This window comes from Sander lucioperca, chromosome 9 (genome assembly GCF_008315115.2).
Source record: "Sander lucioperca isolate FBNREF2018 chromosome 9, SLUC_FBN_1.2, whole genome shotgun sequence".
In the NCBI taxonomy this organism is placed as follows: Eukaryota; Metazoa; Chordata; class Actinopteri; order Perciformes; family Percidae; genus Sander; species Sander lucioperca.
The window spans coordinates 5140595-5165898 of record NC_050181.1 but is presented as its reverse complement, the minus strand read 5'-3'; the positions used below and the strand labels follow the sequence as shown (position 1 = coordinate 5165898).

The 25304-nt window shown below is 39.0% G+C and overlaps 1 protein-coding gene across 15 annotated transcripts in view; it reads left to right on the top strand.

The window, feature by feature from the left end:
- The window catches only part of LOC116045857 (receptor-type tyrosine-protein phosphatase mu), a 157913-nt gene that overhangs the window by 45530 nt on the left and 87079 nt on the right, over positions 1-25304 (top strand). For all 15 annotated transcript variants that reach the window (XM_031293787.2, XM_031293799.2, XM_031293798.2 and 12 more), the window contains exons 3-7: positions 8553-8827; positions 12702-12780; positions 14595-14710; positions 16355-16529; positions 24131-24424. In XM_031293787.2, the coding sequence (XP_031149647.1) occupies positions 8553-8827; positions 12702-12780; positions 14595-14710; positions 16355-16529; positions 24131-24424 (939 nt within the window). The remainder of the gene's footprint in view (positions 1-8552; positions 8828-12701; positions 12781-14594; positions 14711-16354; positions 16530-24130; positions 24425-25304) is intronic.

Sequence of the window (25304 nt, the reverse complement as noted above, 5' to 3'; positions counted from 1 at the left end):
TGTGGTTTTGTCACAGTGTTGAAAAGCTGTCATTTCTAAATTGAGTTTGATTGTTTTATAAAGCAGGAATACATACTGTGTATCATTTTGTTGGTCTTCCAATGGATTATAGTCATTCTTTTTTGGTGGATTTCTCAGGAAAATGTCAGAGTAGTTATGCTCAGAAAAAAGACTCATTGCTTCGATATAAATACCAGTTGTTGAATGATAAGGTGCTAGAAAACCATCAAATTAAAGTATTTAGTTCTTTAGTGATTACCAGTTTGTCACCAGGACTGCCACAACTTGTGACCAGCTCCCAACTGCTCTGCCAGTGCGAGTGAGCTGACAGGTGAAAGGATTAACCTGATGGAAGCCTTCCGCTGGAGTATATCTGTATGGCTCATCATACCATTAAACCACTAAGGCTGTTATTTTGATTGCTCAGTGTCCAACTGAATCTGAACATTTGGGGGTGTACACTTGTTTGAAGTATTTATCCTAGTAGAAAACTTGTTTTTTCATAGTTTGTTAGTTTTGGTTTCAGAGAAAATACCACATTATTTTTTAAGCAGCATAGTGGTGAAGTTGTGGATATATAAAATTGTCAGACTCACAAAGGGCAGGTTAAAAAATAAAGTATAAAAACAGATGCAACAGAACCAGAGATATAGTTCCACTCATTTTTATTTCTTGTCCTAACCTGGTAATGTGCATTACCCACAATGCAAGTCAAAGATTTGGTGTGTTATGCTAGTAGCTGATAAAGTAGCAGAGATGAGGAGTGGGCTACAGAAGTGTGGTAAGCTCACTTCTTTCTAACTCCACACCCGCAGGTAACTCACAGTGGTGCCAGAGTATTGCCCGTAATGGCTGCGGAGATTGTTTTTTTTTTATATATATATATATATTAGGGCTGTCAATCGATTAAAAAATGTAATCTAATTCATTACATACTCTGTGATTAATTAATTGAAATTAATCACATACATAATTAACGGTGCCTGAACCGATACTTTTTAAGAAAGTAAAAAAAAAAAAGAAGGGTACTAAACAACAGTCAGCAACATTAAAGAACGGCTTGTTTATTGCTAAAGCCATATGGTCAAAATGAAATGATTTAATAATAATGTTATAACAATAACTTATTTCACTAGTAAATTGCTGTTGAACGACAAAAACAACCACCAGATGGGAAAAGGACATTTAACAATAACTTCGAATGCACCACGAGGCTGTAGTTTACCAGTTTCATTGAACGCACTCTGTCTGTGTTGTTTTTCCGACAACGGCAGCTGCAGATTGTTACATCCCGGTGTTGAACCCTCTACAGTAAAACACAGTCAAACTTTACACCGTTTAGCATAGGCTAACGTTAGCTGCTGTCGAGTATAGTGTTAACTAGCGTCCCGTGCAGCGGTGTTTGTGTTGCCTGTATCGTCTGTTTCAGAGCATCAGAGAGAAGCGCAGACATATCAGTGGCACCAGATTTCGGTAGCCAACCCTATTCAGGAAGAAGATTTTTACAAGTAAATATTCCAATCGATGATCCAGGCAGCGCATTCTCGTCTCCCTCCTTCATTTTACAGTCGAATGGTGGCTAGAACGGCTCCGGGTCAAACGTCAATATGGAATGGATTAATCTGCGTTAATTTCGATTAATTTAAGAAAAAATAACGCGTTATTTTGACAGCCCTACAAAAAACTGATGGTTACATCATGAATGCTTTTATCATAAGGTCATTATAGTTGGAAATACAAGAAAACCCTAAAACAAAGTATCCAATTCTGAGCCAGAACTGGTGGTGTGACTTGTGCTATGATCATTTTGAAAGTAATACATCGTGTTGAAATTAGGGCTGTCAATCGATTAAAAAATGTAATCTAATTACATTCTCTGTGATTAATTAATCGAAATTAATCGCATACATAATTAACGGTGCCTGAACCGATACTTTTTAAGAAAGTAAAAAAAAAAGAAGGGTACTAAACAACAGTCGGCAACGTTAAAGAACGGTTTGTTTATTGCTAAGGCCATATGGTCAAAATGAAATGATTTAATAATAATGTAATAACTATAACAATAACTTACTTCACTAGTAAATTGCTGTTGAACGACAAAAACAAGAACTAGGCTAGAACGGCTCTGGGTCAAATGTCAATATGGAATGGATTTCCAGCAGCAGATTTCAGCAGCTTACAAAACGCTTGTATAGAAAATAAAGAGGTATAAAAAAAAATGCAGTATAGAAAATACAGTATAAGAATAACAATAAACTTTTAGCTAAATATAGGAAGTAAACAAAAAGTAAACAGTGTATGGCATTGTGTTTATTATACAGTGAATAAATCAGCATAAATTAGCAGTTAAGAGCAGTTAGTGTCCAGGTATGTATGTGAGTAGATTATTAAGTAATTGCACAGTGAATGAGTGAGTGGCTACCACTCCTTCCCTTCCTTCCTGTTCTGTTCTGTTCTGTCCTCTTTATCCTATTTCCTCCTCCCCCTGAGTGAGGAGTTATAGAATATGATGGCATGAGGGACAAAGGAGTTTTTGAGTCTGTTGGTCCTACACTTGGGAAGGAGCAGCCTTCCACTGTACAGGCTCCTCTGGTTGCTGATGACGGTGTGCAGGGGGTGGCTGGCATTGTCAGTAATGTCCAACAGTTTGTCCAGTGTCCTCCTCTCTGCCAGAGTCCAGCTTCATGCCGACTACAGAGCCGGCCCGCCTGATCAGTTTATCCAGTCTGGAGGTGTCCTTCTTGGATATGCTGCCCCCCCCCAGCACACCACAGTGTGGAGGGTTAAGAAATATTTTGTTCATGTTTCTACAATTAGAAATCTTTAAAAAGTTAAATTTGATGAAAACACATTTTTGTATTTTGTTACGACACAATTTCATTACTTTTGTTAATTATTATGGTTTATTGACTTGCAAAACCTTTTAGCTTAGGTTGTACAGATTTTAGGGACATGGAGCAATTGAAGATACTCCAGGAATTGAAATCACAATAAGCAAAAAATACCATTCAAGGAATGACAAATATTGACTGAAATTGGGATTGTTTGGCCACAACCAAATGGGATCCATTTTTGTGACACCTTTTCAAGTATGGCGTATTGTTTCGCGGGCAACAGCCATTAATTAATTAATTAATTCATTCATTATGTTTGAAATATTCTAGTATAGGCTAATGAAAGTCACACATTGGCTTTTTCTGCGGTTTGCCCTTCATTTCTGAAGAACATGAACAGCAACATGAATGTATGTAGCATCTGCAGCAGGAACATTCATCTTTTACTAATTCATTTTTTATACCACTCTCCATGTTCTCCATGTTCAGCCATAATTGTAATGGAAGGTGAAGTTGGCCTACTTTGGAATAATAATAAATCTGTTCCTCTGAATACCTTAGACAATAGCCAAGCCCTGGCCTTTACAGAGTTGCAGTGACAGGCCTTGAGTGTGCAGAGAGCTCTCTATTTTTAATTGGTCTTGAACACGCCATTGTTGAGGCACGAGAGATAGACGAAGAAGAGAGGAGAGGAATAGAAACACCTGTGTGCATCACTATTACAGTGTCATTATAATTTGCTCATAGTCTCGCTGGCTAATTAACTTGACACGGTGCAGCAGGTCCTGCAGAGTATGTGGTCATTATGCTCTTAGAGCATAGAAACTGAATGACAATCAGTGTTCTTCTGTTATCTTCTTCACTTTGGTTAGACAGTGACAATGGCAGCATGATAAGGCTCCGCACTGCCATTTGAAATACTGTATTCTTGTGTTTTATGGCGGTCAATAATGAGGAAAGGAAATACTTTTCCCCATTTTGTTTTCGGGTTCGCTGACCCAAATCAAGACAATTTGTGGACCTGAAAGTTGGTGACAGTGTCATTGATATACAGTAGTTCTGCCGCTTGTCTGGTAGTGAGGAAGAAATGTTCTTATATTTGTTTATTTCTATGAAGTAATTGCACTATAATACTAACAGCCACTGCATTAAGCTGTATTAAACAAGAAGTGACTACTTACAAAGGGTACCTATTGTATTATTAATATTTCATTAACGTAGTAGTAAAAAATGTAAATGCTTGAGGGTTCTTATATTTTCATCTATAATTACCAACAAAGAGCACTGCTGTGCATCAATCTCCTGTGCAACACTGTCACAGCCTGGCTGTTTTGAAATGAAAAGTAACCAGCCTGTTTTAATCATAGTGGTGCCAGCATCTTTGTCTTTGTAACATGAGCTACACCTGAACAATTCATCAACTGATTATTAGTGCTGGTTCATATCACACCAAGGGTTGCTGATGCCTCAAAGGGAAAAAACAAAACTGTTCTGGGCACCTGAGCAGATGGCTGAATGTTATTAAAGAGACCTCGCAGCCCATATATAGAGGCACTTGATTGAGGTTGGACAAACAAGTGTCTCAAAGTCGACTCATCTCCTGCCCTTCTACATGTACCTTACACAACTTCCTGCAGAGCCTCAAAATAATTAGCCTCAACACTTGAATTAGAGACAAACTGAAAGTGAATAATACATTAAAAAGCTCTGGGAGAACAACAGTGTGCTGTTCACAATAGTGAATCATAACAGAGTGGTCTTGATGTACAATCTACAGTATATGCATAATAGCTAACCACAACTTACTGTGAAACCACACAAAAGGGCCAGTGTCATTCACACATGATTGAAAAAATATTCTCACGTAAACCATTGAAACAATTAAGGGCCGTCCACACCAATAACTATAACTAATATGATAACTAGAAAAATATAGTTTTAAAAATCATTCTAACTCACGTGGATGTCCACACCACAACTATAACGACGACAGTGGCGAACAATATCGTTAGGATCACTTTCAAGGCGATTTGGTGAACACTAGGAACACTTGACAGCCAATCAAATTCCATCTGAATTTACAACATGGCACGGCAGATGACATTGGCGAGAGATTACATTTATAAAGGACTTGATTTTACGAAGGTTACCTTGTGTGTGAATGAACCATAGTACAGTCGGTGCATTTTGGCCATCTTTGTATATTTAAGCATTAGTTTTTTGAAAGTATTTCTCATATCACACAAACAGTTTTGGATGTTATTGTATTGTCCGTAATGTGTCGGTGTTTTTGTTCCGGTGCTCTGGACATATCTGATACCCGCCAGTCTGCTCTCATCCCAGGCTCTCTAAAGCTCTGTGCAAGGCGATATGGAGGTCCCCGCGGACTGCCAGTACACAATAACCTTATATTTTTAGGTTAATTAAATGTACTACAATTCATGAACATGTAGGATATTACTGCAGTCATTCCTGTAATCTTAGGTTGCAATGTCTGCTTTTTTTTTTTTAAACCTTTATTTTACCAGGTAAAAAATCACATTGAGATTAAAATCTCTTTTACAAGTGAGCCCTGGCCAAGAAGGCAGCACATAAAAATACACTTTAACATACAACAAACAGACAGACAGGACAGCAATAATAAATAAGAAATAAAAACAGCAAAATCACATTTTTTCATGTTGATATATTTGATGTAGGCAGGACTTGAATTCAGTATGTGAAATAAAAACCTGCAATTTTAGCTGATTTTGTAACTCATTCCATGAAGTTGGAGCACTGTAACAAAAAAGCAGTTTTTCCAAACTCTGTTTTAGTTTGTGGAACATCATACATTATGTATGCTGCTGCTGTAGTGTATTATGTATTATCAGCTGGAGCACCCAGCATATGCTTGATGCCGCCGTTTTAATGAATATTATCATCATCATCATCAGTGTGTATGCTCACATCTTTGTTGTCATATTTATCGTTATAGTTGTTGTTCTTGGCGTGGACAGCCATTTATTCACTTGTTTTATGTATTTGAATTATGTATTTGTTTGCCAAAAAACCCCCCAAAACAATTACTACCTTTTTTCAGGGCTTCCAGTCTCATCTCATAGTCTTCCTCTGCAGATGGAGTTTGCTCAGTTGTCATGGCGATATCTCAGTTGTCATCATGTGAGCTATGTATGGAACTTTGGAACTGTTCAGTTGTCATGGAAGTAGTTTCGTAGTTCCGAAGTTCCACACTTTGGTCACGTGATGACAACTTACTGTGATATCTCCATGACAACTGAAAAAGACCATGAGATGTAGTTGAAAGCTCTGGGGAAAAAAGCTAGTAAGTGGACCTTAAGTTACAATTATTTGTCAAACTACTGTTTCCAAGGTCAACAATACACTTTCACGCCAAACTATGTATTTATTCATTTGGATTTCATAAATTATAGGAATATATTATGGAAATAATGTTTTTAAAATGCCTACATAAAATAACAGTCAAATCATTCTACGGCGCACTTTCTGGCCCATATAATCTGTATTGCACTTGCCGCCCATGTGGTCTGTGTGATCCACAATCAAATGTGGACAATGTGCACTTTACATGCATATATTCAGCAGCAGTATAACATGGTTTCTCTGTTTTGAGTTCATGGTTTCACATGTCTGGAGTTTTTAGTTCATATTAAAATGCATCCCCTCGTATGATGTGATCATAGAAATTAAATGGATGTGATGCTCATGTGATCCAAAACATGTTCAGATCATTTTAAAAAACAACTTGCTACCATCTGACAAACAAAAGCCGAGGAGGCTGACTCGGTGTCATCACAACTCACTGCTCCTCCTCCTTCTCCTCCTCCTCCTCCTCTACTCCCTCTCCTCCTGTTTCATTGTGTAAACATGACAGAACCCCCACTCGTTATCTGAAGCTGGAGACAGATGGAATTGGTGAGCATTACAAATGCAGCACAACAAGACAAGTGGGCAAGCTCGAGTCATTGATGGAACAAATAGGATTTTGTGACAGGCTGTTTGGCTGACACACTTGGGGACCAAGCCTGTTGAGTTAGTCGACGTTATTCACCCTTTTTAACACCAAATCTGAGCGATGTACCAGATGTTAAATTTAATGACAACGATTCACATCCACTGTGGTTCAGGAGAGCAGAGCTTTTTGCTAACAGGTTGTTTGTCTCACCTCTAAGCAAAATGTGCCTTGCAATCATTACCACACTTCCAAAAGAAAATGTGTTTCGACATAAACCGAGTCTTTTTGGCTGTGTCTCAAATGCTTTTACGATTTGTGCCATCTCATTACCAAGCCAAGCTAAATATGATGATGACAAATAGAATGTGTTCTGCATCTCCTTGAAAGTGTGCCAATATAATAATTCTCACTTGTGTTTTATTGGCAAGAGGGGAGAGAATTAGATTAACCTTTAATATTGAACCAAAGTGATAAAATCTAAATGGGGCTTGGTTGGCAAATAGATTTTAACTTATTGATTTCTCATCATTTCCCCTCTCTGTCATTGAGGGGGAAAAACACTCCTCTCAAACACCCAACATTTTTACGATTAGTCGTTTTTTTGTCTTTGTATTTTGATTAAGATAATGATTAGAGAGTTTCTATCAATCCCAAGATAAGAGCATTTTCTCATTAAGGGTCACATGCTTGAATTCTCAGCGCTAATAGCAAAGGTCTCAGAACAGTCATTTACCTGCTTTCTGCATACTCTAATAAGATAAGACCGTTTTATTTAGTTACTGTTAAACCTCCGGACTTGATTGCTAGTAATAATCAGACTTTTCTCTCGGAGTTCTTTCTTGTTTGTTAACAACCGCCTGCCTCTAACACCATCAGATCCAGGTTATGTTGCTAGAGTATCACATTAGTCTTTAGCATCTTACTTTAAAGATACATTGCATTAATTTATTTGCTTCTACCACACTGTTAACTATTTAAAACTCAATACACTTCATGGTCAATTTTAAAAACATCAGAGTTAAAAAATAGAGAAAATGATTTGGTTCTTGTTTGGAAAATCAGTGCTTATTAAATGCAATGTGGGTGTCAAACAGTGATGTGGCATTTCACACCCAATGCATACACAGAGAAATAGTACAGTGGTGTGTCCTTACACATTCACTTAGAAAACATTGTGCAAGTGTTTTGATGCTTATCATACACATCACCATGTGTTGCCTTTAGTGTGCGTGTAAAATAACAAGACAGAGTCTACACTCTTTGAGGCACAACAAAGACAAAATACAGCTGAAGTTGGTGGGAATGTCATTAGTTTTGCAGGTATTTGGTCATAAACCTAAGTATTGAACAAATAAAAATTGAACCTGGCGATGGCCCTAGTTTAAAAGTTAAGGGATCACTAAAGTCATTAGGGTATGTCATCTGGGAACCATGAATGTCTGTACAAAACTCCATGGCAATTCATTCAGTAGTTAAGATATTTCAGTCAGTCTGAAAGTGGAAGACTGGTCGACTTGTCTTTCATAGAGCCACAGTGCTACCGTGGCTAAATACTTCCTGGTAATAAAATGTAACCATTATTTTTGTATTTTTTTTTTTTTAAGGTTGCAGTTGTACATAGGACACTGTGATTATGAGTATTGCAGGATCTTTTACTACGGATATCAGTTTACCTGACAGTGTTTGAACTGCTTGTTGAATAAAACCTGCTCAACTCATGAATCTTCTTGTCCATGTTGCAGGTTCAGCCTTCATGATGATGAACACATCCGGGCGCTTTGTAGGGCAGAAGGCCTTACTGCTGACACCACAGCTGAGGGAGAATGACACCCACTGTGTTACCTTCCACTACTATATAGGAGGCAGAGACAACAGCCACCCAGGTCATCTAAATGTATATATCAAAGAAAACAACAGTCCCATGGGGATGCCTGTTTGGAATGTGTCAAGTCCAGCTACCCGCTCCTGGGGACAGGTAGAACTGGCCATCAGCACCTACTGGCCCAACTTCTACCAGGTGAAGAAATGTAGTCTCAATCCAGCTCTCTTTTGCATAATGTCACATCACAAAACTAGGTTGCTCATTTAAAGCAGCTTTTGTAGTTAAGCCAAAGTCATTAAATCCTGTTGACTGGGTGGAGCAAGACAAATTTATTATTTGAGAAGGTCCAACAATGGCACAATAGCCCATTCAAAACACCTAAGATTATTGATTTCTGGTGCTACCTCAGTATCCATGGTAATCTGTTCTCTCTCCCTTCCATCTGAGCCAGTTCTCTTTTTCCAATTCTGAAAACTCATTTTCACTTACCAATGCACATTGCTGGACGGGGCAAGGTGATTTCACACTTGCCTGGCTATTAGTCTTCACTGGGCTTGTTCCATGAGTCCACCAAATGTTAATTGATGCAGAGAGACCCCTTTACCTCCCAATGGGAGACGGTCCTGCGGTGAATTATTTCATTATGGCCTGGCAGAGCTGGTCCACAGTGGAGCTGAGGGGAGTCCTTCTGCTTGCTCATCACCCTGATAACTTGGTTAACAAGGGACACCTCTGAGCTTCACTGCTGAGTGCAAGATAGGAGCCTTAATGAGAGGCACATGGACAAAGAAAAGCGAGACAGGGAGGAATGTAACAGGATGACGATCCTTGTGTGACATAATGACACAAAGCTAGTCTGGTCATATGTTTTTAGTTTGGCTTGAACATTTTGACATGCAGTTTGCGTTTGTTTCAGCAAATCTCTGCACGTGGGGTGAGCATTTAGGCCCAAAATGACGTGTTAAGTTTTCCACTGTGTTCAGAGAAATTCCCAGCATCTGTTGCCTTTCAAACCTCAGCGGAAGGTCTGTTTCCATTTGTAATTGTTCCAGACCTAAACTGACAACATGGGTAAATGAGAGATGCTAATGATCTTGGCGCCACTCTGTCAAGAAAATATAGACCAATGCTTAAAACTGTCACTAATTAACAACATGGTTCTAATTATAGGTATCTTTAATTGCATAGTAACCTACGCAATCGTCAAAGGGAAGCCACCTGATACTTGGAAATTATTTTTTAATTACCAGTAAGGCTTTAAGTCATCATGAGCCTTTCAGCCTTTGATAATTACTCCTCTGTCAGGTCATCCCTAAAACTTTTAATTGAGATTGTGCGAAAACTATAGTTTTCAGTAAATGTAATGTGTCTAAATATGTTCTACACATACTAGTCAAAAATACTAGGATGAACACCCATTATGTATCCTGAAATGCAGCAGGGCACCAATGAAAGAGAAAAACCCATGTGTCCTCATCTATCTTGATTTCAATACAGTAGAGCCTATGGCAGAGCTAATCAATCCTGCTGTAATGTAGTACTTAGCAAAGTCCCTTAGGTATAGCCAGTGCGGTGATGTAGACATCGTGCGGTGATGTAGACATTGAATGTTGGGTTCACTGTGCATCTCTCTGAAAAATGAGAATGGTGAACTTTCCCGTGACATCAACAGCTTTCATCCCATGTGAATGTTTTCAGTCTGTGGGTCAGGCCCAATTATGCACTGCACTATCATTAATGTTGGAATCAATTATATCACAGCTATTAGGCAGGCTGACTGATGTCTGTTGCACAAACAAAGGATTTCAATTAGAGTGGGGGCTAGTTAATTTGTCTGGTGGCAATATATGGAGTGGTTGGCCTTTTAATTTCCTTTAAATTAGCCTGTAATGAGGCCATAATTGGCACCCAAGACATTCACTTTTATATTTCATGAGACAAAAAAAGAAATTTATAATTAGACACCCTTATCTGAAGGCATCCTGCCTCCCAGATGACAATGGTAACTATCTCCGCCTCCACATTCCCAGGCTACAAAAGGAATCTCAGAGATGTATGAGTGTGCAGCCTAGCTACGACTAGCAGGACACATGGAACATATACATTAATATATACCATTCCCTGGAAGATCTAGGCTTATATTTAGGGAATAATGGCATGCAAAACATGTGTAGTCTGAGTGTGTGTGTGGTGTAATAGGTCTCTGTACCACACCCTGGGTTTGGGAAGGGACTGGCTTTCTGTTTCCCTTTTTATCACAGTGCAGACCAGTGAGTACATAACTCTGACATTCTGCTGGGACACGCCCTCTGTCAGGGCTTAGGACCATTTGTTTTGCAGGAGAACTTGGCCCTTAAAATAGAGTCATGTTAGTCCTACACAGCACAGTTGTAGTTGATTTCAGATTTTTTGTTGTCAGTAATAGCAACAAACATGTCAAACAAGTAACACTAGACAGAGCAACTGCATCTATGTTCACATATGTTCACACTTTCCTCTAGTGGTATTTATCCATGCAGATAACTTTGGTTTCTTTTTCTACCCCAGTCAACAGTTTTTATAGAGACCATTTCTTTAATAGAAAGTAGTGCCAACAATACTGTCAACAATAAAAAACAGTTCACATTAAGGTCTGTGCATTATTCAAAGTAGCCAGCAGCCACTTGTTTCAGCCGTTTGTAAGTTTAAACTTTGCCTAATCATAATCTAAGTCCTTGCTAAGTGAAGATTCACGCATCACAAAAAAACTGATTAAAAAAAGGTTGCACCACATAAAATAATTCTTAGTTTACATTAGTTGTTAATAGATATTTACACCCAGTAACTGCCAGATGAAACCATTTAATTGCTTAGTGAACCAACTGACCAAGCTTACGTTAGCTTGCTACAATATACTAACCTGACACTTGCTGTTTGTTAATGATGTAAGTGTGAAAGATTTTCAATAATGTTTCACAAAAATACACAGTATAAAAGTAAAATTAACGATTTAAAAAAAAATACTCCAAAATACAGTGAATGTAATTTGTTACTTCCACCCCTGCCTAAAACTGTTATTTCACCCTCATATTTTTCCAATGTTTGCATGTTTAAATAAAACGAAGTCACACTTACATTTACAAAGAATTGTCGTTTAAGTTTAGCATTTGGTCTCCTAAAACAATTATATTTGTCTAAATAGTCTAAATAGGTCAAAACCTCAGCAACACTTGTAGTATACAGTATATAACAGCTTTATTGTTACTGCCTTAATGTCACAGCTTGTGAGGCTGCATCAACTTCCTGTTTACATATTTGATTGCTTTGGATTTTGCATTTGCACTGCAGATGTTTCCTAGCAACAGGTTTACAGATTCTGTCCCAGATGACATTTCCTAAGTTTTAATAGTGCAGTGTGATGTAGTAAATCTATATTTCTATATTTCTATATATTTTATTCCTGTCTTCCTTAGGTGATATTCCTTCTCTAAGCCCCTAGGGGGTTTCTTAATCTCACCTGCACAATCTTTATTTTTTATTATTTAATTTTCTTGTGTTACTGTTGTCTTGATTTTATTGTGCAAAATAAACAAATTCCAAAAACTAGCTCGTAGTTTATAAGAACGTTGGAAGGACTTTACACGAAAACTTAGAGATGGGTATACGCATAGGAATTTTTCCTAATGTCATTATTCAATGCACAAACAAAATCCCATTCACCTACATTGTTTTGGGGATGAGGGCAAAAATCTCAGCACCTGGACGAAACTAAAATGAAATGATTTAGATAGCGGGATCTCAGCAGCGTATCACCCCCTGCACATTGTGTGTTTGTCACAGACTGTGTGCTAATCGTCTCAAGGCTCAAACTTAATTTAACACTTGCATGTCATAACACCTATCAACCATTGACATATTGTGGAAATAATGTCAGGGGCCTGCAGCTGTGTGACCAGCTGTGGCCCAGCTAAGAGCAGATTGCATTAGCAGGAGCTGGACTTCTCTGTGCACATGGGCAGCCTCACTCAAGTGCCATTTAAAGACATGCCCATTTATCAGTGGTGTTATGAGTCTCTTCTCTCCTCCTCAGATTGTGTTTGAAGCCATAACCTCAGGGCAGCGTGGCTTCCTGGCCATCAAAGACGTCGTGGTCCAGGGCCACCAGTGCAGTAAGTCCTTTTTCCCCTTCACCATAAAAGAATATCATCAAACATTCATTGTCCTTTCCATGACACCCTCCCAAATACCTGTATCGTTGTTCTATTCAAGGCCTCCCAGTCAAACAAAAGGCCTTCAAAGAGTATGCTACAGTCAATCCAAAGTGTATACCTCCCTCCTCCTAGTTCCCTGAAGATTTATGAGCATACAGTTGATATGCTGAAGTGTGCTCAGGATATAATCTTGGAGTGGCTGTGTTAAATCTATCCTTTGAGGAATGGGAGAAATAGTGCAAAAAAACACTGGGGGAACGGAAAACAAATACCACCATACAGTTTGCTGGTGCTTGTGTTTGGATTCCACTTTTCTCCTCCCTCAAGAATATTCAGTAAAGCATCTCCTCTCTCAGAAGTTCTGCTGTCCTTACTGAATATAAGCACTTCACAGTGCGCTGCGGAGCTAATGAACATGCAATCACTAGCATATTTGAATTCTTTTGCTGCAGCTTTTGGGATAAGCTGCTGCGATGGGAGAACAAGGATGAGAGCTCTTCAGGATTCATCATATCTATGCTTTTGAGTACTGGGAGTCATGTGAGTGCATGTGGCACTGCTCAAGTTTATACAAAGAGGTTCCACACTCGACAGTCTTAGTCTTAATCAATACCACACAGGTTTTCATCAATTGATTTATACTACCCCTCAGAGCTGAAGTATCAAGCTCTGATCGTAAGGCGCTAATGACCTGGTACCCATTTGAAAGACGCTGAATTCCTACGAATGTTATGTCAATAAGATTGATTTATATAGCGATAGGTCTTGCATATAAATGTATTTAAGAAAATCAATGAGGCCATGCGACGTGATCAATGTTTAAATGCGCAAAAGTGCGAGTGGATCAATAACCCGCTCAGTGGCAATTGGGTTTCTTGAGTGATAAGCAAAGTGATCAGAACTACTCCTCAGTGGAGCACAGCCAATTCCTTTTCTATTTATACAACCATGTGGGATATCCAGCACAAAGGTGTGATTATGCCACTGGGTGGTCTGCCTCTTCTTGCATCATTAAAGAAGACATTAGTGATGAGAAAAATAGATTTGTCTTTCTTGGCATTCGATGGATTGACAGGACAAATTCATAAAGGAGGTGTAGTTCAAAGACGTGGCTGTAAAATATTAAGTATGTGAAAGTCTTGATGATGAAAGTGATAGAATTAGCTTTTGCCAAGTCTTTGGAGATTTGGTTTAGAATCAAGGTCGCTCCACTGAATTGCCCTATTTTTCTATGCAGAATAGCGGTACTAATCAAACATGTTCTACATAAGTTACTTTTGTGGACTATCCCAGTCAGTGTGCATACTGATAATGAGCACAGTTGGAGAAGAGAATAATGCTTTTGGAAAAATCCCCTCAATAAATGAAAAGATGCAGTCAACAGATAGCAGAAATTGGGTTTTTGGTAGGTGCAAGATCGGCCTCTGGTGTCTCATTTTAAGGATTTAGGTGAAATGTTCCTCACAAAGTGATGCTGGCCTCTGGCGCTGAGAGTATCAGATAGTGTAAGAGCACTATCCATTCAAGCCTACTCCTCTTAGTTCTTCAGTTTGGCATAAAAATCGTAGCATAGGAGTTACAAAGTGGGTAGCAGTGAAATCTGTGGACACAGGAGCATAGATCTTGATGCAGCCTTTGAGCCGCTACTCTAGCACTCAGTTCTGGTGATTAATACTCATGCGTAAGTAGAAACGCATTTTAGGGAAGTTGACATGTACTGTTGTATAACTTTTCTGCAGCTGTCTAATAGATTTTTTTTTTTTTTTTCATAGTGAGCACACCTCACTTCCTGACTATAAAGGGAGTGGAGGTAAACGCTGGACAGACTGCATCTTTTCACTGCACCGTCAATGGACGCAAAAGGGACAATTTCCGCCTCTGGCTTCAGGTAAAATTCATGTTTATCTTTTTACTTACCCTCTAGATCAAAAGACTAGATCAGAGGGTGGAGTCAGTATTAGAAGTGGGCCCTCTGGAAATGAATGTGTCTTACTGAACAGACCCTGCTGTCTGAATATGTAATCCTCTGATCAGCAGTGCTACTGTTGTCTAAGAAGGCAGCAGGCTTATGTCTTCTTTAAATGTGGAAATTAGAAATGTAGCATAAGCCATTTAATGTAGAAGGTTCAATAAGTCATGATAATACATAATATCAATGTCTGGTGTAAGGGGATAACAATATTTGTCATAACTGGAATGGTTACCAAATCAACATTTTTATATAAGTAAAATCAAGTTGCATGGTTACAACTTTCAACCATTTTGTGCGATCTGGATACCACTGTTGGCAACCAAAAAAGTACATGGAAAACAAAATATAAATTGATAATCAGTCCCCATCACACAACAACCTATAATACTGTAGACACTTGAAACAATTGTGCATGTTCAATAACTCACACTATTTGGATCCAAATTGCTCTGTAAAAGGGAGAGGGAAGCAAAAAGTAATTGGAGGCAAGAGTACTTGGTTATTTTAAACATGTTTAACCCTAATTACATAGGGCCAAATGTAAACCCTTCCACCACAGCCATGTTGCTGATTGCTGAGCAGATGTTCATTTAAATTGACAGTAAACCTCAAACATACTTCTGGTTAGCAGTTTAACCACAACTCTAAATGGTCAATGGCCAATCATGTTAATGTATTGTATGTGTATGTAATGCATCATGGCACCTCATTTACCATGCTTGTACAAAGTATGACAACTTCTTAATTTTGAAACACCTTACATTCACTTTTAAAAGTTGGGTTCAGGAAATACAAGTAGCTTTTATAGTTTACTTTATAAATCATTTGACAAATTCGAGCTAAGCCATTCACACATTGCTTTATTGTGCACTTGTGTTTGAAAACTCACCTGCTCACAGGATTTCCAGAGGCCCCTGTGTCTGGGAGGCAGGGGATTACAGTTGTTTCAGATCACCGCAGTATGGTCTTAACCTATATAGATGTTGGCTCTGTGGATACTGTGTACTATATCCGGCACAACGGAGCTGCACAGCAGTCTTGAATTGACCTTGTTCTGAGCAGCAAAGGTAGTGCATCTGGCAGACATAACCCTGCCGGCTCTGCTGCTAAGCACGCTGTCACACATGTGATCAGTGGGAGCATGACGCTGGGTAAAGGTTCTCTGCCAGGTACTCCATCATTTTAACAAACACGTCCTCATTAGCACAGGAGCTGGAAAACAAACATTAAGTGAAGTCCCCTGATGACAGTAATGAAGAAATATTTCTAATGAACAAATGTCCCCCATCTGCCTGCTGTGAGGGGTGACAGCTGGGGAGAGCCGTGTGTGTGTGTGTGTGTGTGTGTGTGTGTGTGTGTGTGTGTGTGTGTTCCTGTGTGATAAATGTATTCCTACTATCAGCCACCGATGGGAATGATAGGACACAAACAAACGCGCACGGGACCAGACAACAAGTACACTCAACCACAGTTTCTGAAACACACAAGGTCAGCCCACTTTGCTTATTAAACCTTTCCATTTTGTAGGCTCACTTGTGTGTTTGTCTCGGTTCCAAACAGGGCATTGGTGGACGGGAGGCCCCGATGAAAGCCACTAAACCTTGGAACAACCGGCGCTTCATAGGCACTTTCGATGTAGAGAACACAACCAAGGGCGACTCGGGCCGCTACCGCTGCATCGTCCACTCAGACAAAGGGGTCGGAGTGTCCAATTATGGGGAACTAACCATAAAACGTGAGTATTGGTCCCAGAGCAGAGAGAAACACAAACACCGCCTATCTGAACTAACACAGCACAAACAGCAACAATGTTTTCCATCCACATAACCTCTACGCATACAACAAAGTCAACAGGGGATAAACAGGAAATGTTGCTAGTTCCTAGATGAAAATGTCCTCTAAGGCGATACAAAAAATACTAGCTTTTTATGTTGATTTGTTACCCACAGGACTTTAATACTTCCCATGTAAAGGCTGTCCTTGACTGAGCACAATTCCACCTAAAAGATCACAAAGGGTTTACAGTAACCTCACTGATATTTCACTCCTGTAGTCATTTGATATGAATTTATGGAGCCGTCTGAAGCTAAATCCTGCAAGGCCTCACTTTCCTACAGCCCTATAGCCCGGTAATGGCCTTCTATATTTCTTCGCCTCAATTTTCTCCCCGTGCTCTCAATTGAATTTACTGCCCTGTTTTTTTTTTTTTTTTTTTTTTGTCTCCAAGCATTATGTGATTGATAGGTTTAATCCTGGCTGTCCAGATCGAGGTCTGTCAATCATGCAAGAATGGCCGGGCCCAGACACAGCATAGTGAAGAGGGAGATAAAGTCTCTCTGCCCGAGTATATCAGTGAGTTTCAGTGGTGTACTCAAAGAAAATTTACTGACACACTGGAAGCACTCAAAACCACACTCGTGCATAAATTCAGCAACACAATCACTCACTCATCCTCGCACTTACACATGCTCGCTAGACGGCAATATTTTTGCTGATCACTGCTTTCAGTGTGTTACTACATATATTTTTACACAAGACAAACCGGTTAAGTGTAAAGTGCCTTTGTCATAAATATTTAAAATAATTTTCTAGTTTTAGGCATTTATCGAATCATGTAACGCATCCCGCTTAAAATTCTGCATTTCACACCTCGATGTCTCCAACATAAGACAACTCGTCGCAGAAAGAAAAGAGGCGTTTTCGCGGTTATAAGTGTCATACACATAAAAAAGGCTGATATCTCCTCTTATCGTACCAATCATAAAACAAGTGCTTAACCCTCCTAGCAATGTGTCTGAGTCGTAAATCCTTCTTAAATGTGTATTCACCGCTTCCGTGACTCGTTTTTGGAGGAGTGACCACGGAGCCATTCTGTGGCTTATGAGCAGGCTACAGTCACACACGGGCTCACTCTCCCCCCTCCCCTCATTACCATACAGTGCCTTTATTCTTCAACATGAGCATAGTGAATGCTTGATTATCCCAGGTAATCACTTCTGCCTTTCATGCCGGTATTCAGTCAGATTTATGCGCCTATGTGGAAGCGCAGTGCATGTATTTCCAGAGCCCCATACGGATTGGGCAAGTGCAGCCACTTTCCTGTGCCCCCTTTGTGATGGGCTCTCCTGTAGTGCAACCAGCGGTTCTGAAAGGGGGATAATTACTCCCTTTCCAAGTGCTGGCTCCTTTCTTGGCCTGGTTAGAATTACCTGGAGCCGCAAAGTGTTTGCTGAGCTCCAGCATAGTTTTCTGGGCCACGCTACCAACTCAAGGCTGCTTGTCATTTTCCTGGAGGCAGGCCTAACTAAATGCGTGTGTGTGTGTGTGTGTGTGTGTGTGTGTGCACGTACGTGCGCAATTGTATAAGTATTTGCCATTTATGAATGTCTTGTAGTGCTGAAACGTTAATCGATTGATTACTCAATGGAAAGAAAATGAAATGACAATTTCGATAAATCATCAATAAATAATCATTTAAGTGATTCCTTAAGCAAAAAGGCCAAAGATTCACTGGTTCCAGCCCCTCAAATGTGAGGATTTGCTGTTTTCCTCTGTGTCATATTATTGTAAATTGAATATATATTGGGTTTTAGACTGTTGGTTTACAAAACAAGCAAAGTCAAGTCACCACCTTGGGTTCTGGTAAATATTGATGAGCATTTTTCACAATTTTCTGACATTTAACAGACTAAAATATTATAAAGAGAGAAAGAAAGAAAACGTATAGTTGCAGCCCTTTGATGGTTCTTAGTATGTCTTTGCATTGGTTCCATGTGCATGCCAGGATGACTGTTTAGTTGCATGTGCATGCATGAGTTTGCATTTGTGTGAATGCATTCTGGCAGGCAGGCAGGTGTTGCGTGTGGGGGGGGCGCAGCTGTCACCAGGCCGTTTCCCTATCCGGTCAACATCATGACAACAGCTGCTCACTGACCCTTGTGTATAGCCGCCACTGTCATCTGCGCACTGTCACCCATCTCCAGCCAGCATGGAGCTCAGTTCGGAGCCCTTTCCAACGCCCTGCTGCTGCGAAGCTGCCTCGTGAGGCTTAAACAGTGGGAATTGAGTTGTTAATATCCTAAAGTGTTTCAGCACTTGAGTGTATTTCACACCGGTAATCCGTTATTTTCAGTGCGTCTGCTATGGCTGTTGAACAGAGGATTACTGCACCTACAGAAATTATTTCATCACCGTAAGCTGCTGTTGCTTTTGTGAAGCAGTAACTTTTAAAAGTTAAATGAAATGCTTATTGCTATAATACATCATGCTGCTTAGTCATATTGTTACATAAATCGTCTCAAGTGATAAGAGCAAAAATAGGATTGAATGGCAGCAGTGTCATCTATGCAGAATGCATAAAAAAGCATTTATCCATAGAAAAGGAAGCTTGATTAAATGATTGAAGGACTCTCACTTGATACCTTGGGCATTTGTATCCTGCAGTCTAATGGTGCCACAGGTAATCCTATCCTAAGATAGTACAGATAAAATCAGATAATCATAACATGCAGAATCATAACAGTAGTGGATGATATGTGGTTGAATATTGTGTTAAATTCAAAGTTTCTCACCCTGTGAATCTATCAGAATCAGCTAGAAACGTTAACAAATCGGTAAAAACCTACAAGACACTCTCCTCGTTTGAGGTAGGACTTTGTTTTTTATTAAAAAGGACAGTGATATTTCTCAGTTGTACTTTAGTAGTCTCGCTTTGCCAGACCCTCCTCCAAAGAGAGTCTGGCTACTTCATACAGCATTTGGGGATGGGAGGAAAACGTGCTCTGGTTTTTTGGCATTTCTTTAAACCAATCACAATCGTCTTGGGCGGTGCTAAGCACCGGAGAAAAGCTGCGGTGTCGCAGGCTCGGAAGGAACATGTTTTGGTGGAACGTGTATGTTTAGTTGTGCAACAGAAAACTCAGATTGGACAGACAGTCTAGCTAGCTGTCTGGATTTACCTTGCAGAGATCTGAGAAAAGGTTAACCATAGTCCTCATAAATCGACCGGAGTTAAAATGCCAACACAAAGGAAGCCCAAGGCAACGGAAATCCGGCCTAAATGAGTGAAATACGGGGGATTTTCCGGCGGCAACAGAGCAATCCCAGGAGTGGAACGTCAAGGATATAGACTATACTTTTAGTAACTTCTTTTAGTTGTTACTTTTAATTTGGCTCTTTTAATAGATACATATACTTATCATGCAATAAAATAAATTACATCTGGTCTTCTAATTGTAGATTTCATCTGCTTTTAAAATATGACATGCCAAACACCATTACAACAGCAGTATTTGTAATAACATATTGTACTATGAGGGATGGCATTACACAATGAGCCTGTGCTGCTTTCTGTTGCTTAAATTAAATCCTAGCATATTGCCACTTAACTCAGTTAAACCCCTTTTAAGGCATAACAACATACTACAAAAGACCATCAAAACAAGCCAATGGTTGAAGCCAGATTTTGGATCACCTCATTCTTTTGTCTGGCTCCAACACACAGACTGTTGCACTGCGTGCAAGTCCAGGAGAAGACCTGCTGGATTAGCTGCTTCGCTTTAGGTGATGTTTGACAGCAACACTGGGAGCTTAGATTAGTGGGAGTTCAGGGACCTGTGACTGAGGTCACTGTAGGGTAACCATCTGCTGAGGGTGAGCCTCCAATTCTCTGTGGGACACCTCAGCCCTAATGTGCCTGGAGACTTCTCCCTCTCCATGACAACTCCATGAGAAGCAGCCAGACCACTAATGGCATTATTCTGTTACATGTGTGTGGTCATTAGTGCTACTCACTGTGGCCTTTGGGAGGTTTAACTATTGTAGTACGTGACAAGGGTAGATTCCTAAGCAATGGCTTGGCTGTGGGTTATAGCTCTTTGTTGACAATGGGTTGTTTTTGGTTGCACCAGGAGAGATGAAAGACACGCCGGTGAGATAGTGAAGGTGTACCTATTTTTAAAATGATAACTGGAACAAGCGTTATTGTCAAATGTGACTTTGAAAAGTGAAGACAAAAGTGTAGAACTATTCTTGTAGAAGTTTGTTTGTTCTATCTAATCTAACTATAAAGAAAGTCGTCTGTCTGTCTGTTTGTCTTTCACACATCTCGAGACCAAGAACTGCAACTTCGGTGTGTTTTCTCACTGGTGTTTCTGACCGTGAGTAGCTGTGACTTGGGTGTGTGACGCAACAATGTCGTGGCAGGTGTATTGCACAGGACCCAAGAAAGTGTCAATTGTAAAGTTGTTTGTATGAGCGGTTCTTGAGAAAGCTGCAAGCAGCAATACCACAGGCCAAGCATTTGGCCCATTCCGAACAAGCATGTTTTGTATGGGCACTGCACTAGTAATAATGCAATCCTGAAAAAAAGCACTTGTCTGACATTTCGAGAAGCCTTATTGAACCAGAAATGGCACAAGGTTTAAGCAAGATTAGACATAACAGAGAGAAGGTCATCTGCAAGATTGTCATTGAACACCACAAGGCCCCAAAAATGTGTTGATTTATAATATTGAATTAATGAATGAAGAAATTTATTTCAGACATATCAAAATTAAACCAAACAAAACATCAAATAAATGTACTCATTTATTTACCAAATATGTATATATATATATATATATATATATATATATATATATATATATATATATATATATATATATATATATATATATATATATATATAATCATATACATACGTCAATGAACACACATTGCAATTTTTAAAGCCCTCCTTTCCTATATCTTTTGAAAATTATTTCTTTGTACCTTTTTTTGAACTGGATTATGTTTGGACATTGCTTTAGTTAATTCATTTGTTTTCCCACTTAAATCTTTATTGACAATTCACCATTAAAACAACAAACTCACAAACACTAGCAAACAAAACAAAAAGAAATCTGCTTGGGGATTGCCTTCACATTTTAAAAACTTTTTAGAGTTACGTTTCGGTTAACTGTTGCTCTAGTCCAGCGTCGTCATTTTGAGTCCATTTTTCCCGTTTTCTGTCCAGTTGTGGTTCTTGTAGTCTCAGTTTGTGTCAGTCTTTCCATTAAATATTTCTTCCATAATTGTTAGCCATTGGTTCTTCATTGGTGGTGTTTCCTTACCCCAGTTCCTAGTGATAGCTTTCTTGCTAGCTACAAGCAGTATTTTGATCAAATATCTATCACTAGCAATAATATTTTCTTCAAAGAATTTACATAGATAAAGCACCAAACAACTTTTAGGGACCTTATATTATTCGTTGTGACTCTTTACTTACCATTTCTTTACTTACCAATATACAATAACTTTCTGACATTCCCAAAAAACATGACAATGGTCTACATCAAAAGACCTGCACCCTCACCAACATTTCTGACAACTGCGCAGCTGCTTACTTTTCATTTAAAGAAACAAATCTGATTCTTCCCTCCAGATTTGTGAACTGGTAGATGAGTGATGTGTTCTCCACATATCATGCCAATCTATTGAGTTCTTTCTCCCATTTCACCTTAATATATTTAGTAGAATGTTTGTCATTTGTGTTCAATCATTGATATAGTGTCGAAATTATTCTTATGTTACATTCCTAATATGCTTTAATTATGGTTTGGATGACACCATTCAGCTCCCCAGAGGAATCTTTTCATTTATCTTTTGTAATAGATCCTATTGTTGTGGGTATCTATAGAATTCATGTGTTCCCAATTGGCATTTTCTTCTCAGAGTTTCAGAACACTCCCCTACCAATACACCAGTTATTCCTTTTGCTAATCATTGCTTAAATCCTTGATGATATTCTGCAGGTTTGAAAATGTCATTATAAGCTATCCATTTCACTATTTTTTGCATCATTTGAAAATTCATTTTGGTGAAAAACATCCTTACCTTGAAATATTTGTACATAGATGTTTTTGTTATTCATTAACCTAAACTTCAGTTTCCTATTATTTAAAAATACCATACAGTAATTTGTTTTTCATTTGTACAGTGAGTTTTATTCCTTAGTTGACACAAAGGCTGCAGCCCAGATGACCTAACACTTTGAAACTGTTTGAATTGAAGTGCAATTATTTCCATCTGGGACACACTGATGACATCTCAAAATTTCACTTTGTCTACTCTTGCCCTGCTTTTGAACAGCAATACTGAAATGTAAATACATTAACTCCACTACGATTCAGTCTGAAACATTGTTCTTTCTTATTCCACTTATAATAGTAATAATAAAAACTTTATTTATATAGCTTTTTTTAAAAACATAATTTACATAGTGCTTTGACAGACAAAGCAAAGCAAAAGCAGGATATCCAGAGCTTAATAAAACAGATCTAAACAGTGGGGCCAAACAATAACAAAACAAAATTTGGGTAAATAAAAACAATAAGACAAAAGACGCAAAGCATAGTAGTGAGAAGAAAAAAAATAACAAACGTATAAAAATAAGCAATAAAATAAATAAACATATCAAGAGCAATAAAGGATAAAAAGAGACGACATCACATGAGATCAAGTCTATAAAAATGGGTTTTAAGAAGTGACTTAAAAGAGTTCACTGATTCTGCGAGCCTTATCTCCTCAAGCAGGTAGTTCCAAGTCGAGGGGCCCTGATGGCAAAAGCACGGCCACCTTAAGATTTAAGCGTTGACTTTGGACAGCCAGAAGGGCCTCAACTAAGGGTCTAAGGCTGCGAACTGGCTCATACACTACACACCACTACATTTAATTGACAGCTATAGTTACTAGTTACTTTACAAATCTATAGATAGATCTAATTACCCAACAGTATATAAGATAGGTGGTTGTGTTATGAGCTACCACAACTAGCTACAACTTGTAAAATAGTTAATGCGCTGTAGAATTGTGTTTAAGGCTTTCCCATCGACTTTTAGCTTCCAATAAAATTCCACAACAGTCATGAGTTGAGAGATTTAATCAGCTTTTGAATCAGACAAGAGAGATGACAACTACAGTATTTGACAATTAACCAAGGCGTTTCCATAGATGTCCTCTGATTGAAATCAATAAGTAGTTCAATGGAGCAGCATTTGCCAAGGTTTGAGTGACTCAAGTCAGTGTACTACTGATGAGATTCCCTAACAAGCTGGAGCTATTGATTGTTCTTCATGTGCTTCGCAGTGATTTTGATGTGGTTGATTGTTTGAAAGAAGAAATTGATTTTGAGCATCATGTTTGCTTGGTACAAGAATTAAATTTTTTTGTGTGGGAATGTCAGTGCTTTTTACACAAATTAAAAACAATTGTTTTCTGTATTGTCAAGACTTTCCACCATTTCACCGTTTATAATAGGTTTATTTAACATCAAGCAAAAACCTTTTGTTTCTATAGAACCTCCAGTGCCAATTGCACCACCCCAGCTGACAGCTGTTGGTGCCACTTACCTTTGGATCCAGCTGAACGCCAACTCCATCAATGGGGACGGCCCAATCATTGACAGGGAGGTGGAATACCGCACTGTGTCCGGCACCATGTACGACCTGCAACCCGTAGACAAGACCACACACAAGATCGGCCACCTGGATCCAGACACAGAGTATGAGATTAGTGTTCTGCTGACCAGACCTCTGGAGGGAGGCACCGGAGCCCCCGGACCCCCTCTGAGGGCCAGGACTAGATGTGCTGGTGAGGCCAAAAATACCATTACTTACAGAGTACTGGCATTGGAGGAACTGTCTTTGATAACCAAAACAATCAGAGAGAGAGAGAGAGAGAGAGAGAGAGAGAGAGAGAGAGAATTATTATTTCCTCAGGGTTGTTTTACTTGAGGTTGTACTATCCCTAATTTACTTTTACAAACAAAACATTTTAGAACAATTGCTATTTTTACAAATCACCTCCTGCATACAATAAATAGCCATCAGGGCTCCATTGTTGGTAAAGCTCCATTGTTTCCTCTAAAGCCTCATTTCATTTTAAACAAATATCTGCAGCTCACAATTGCCCAACATATATCATTGCCATTTTACTAATTATTTCTCTACAGTAGACAATGCCCTCTGTGTTTTCATTGTTTCCGCCTATAGATCTTCATTAAGATTGTTGGCATATGGACATAAATTGTCTCTTTTCTAAGTAATATATTCTACCTGAGCACCTGAAATAATTAGCAATTGCATACTTTTTAAGCATTACATGTTACAGAAGAACTGGTAACATCCATGAACCACTGGAATAATAACAATTTTAAAACTTAACGTCCCTTGCTGTCTAATTAATGCACAGCTGTGACTCCCAATAATTTATATGATTTATCTCTGGCTCCAGACATGGAGCCAGAGGCTGGAAACTGCCCTGCCACATGGTTAACTTTATAACTACTTGTTTATTCAATGTAATTCTCATTCCCAGGTCCCTGCAAACTTCTTAATTAATCAGCAACACAGATTGATATCATGTGTGAGGCAGAATGGCACCTTAAATTTAGATCATTATATTGCTGCTAGACTGTGGGCATTCAAACTCAAACATGTACATAAACACTTTGAAAATTCCTGATGATGTT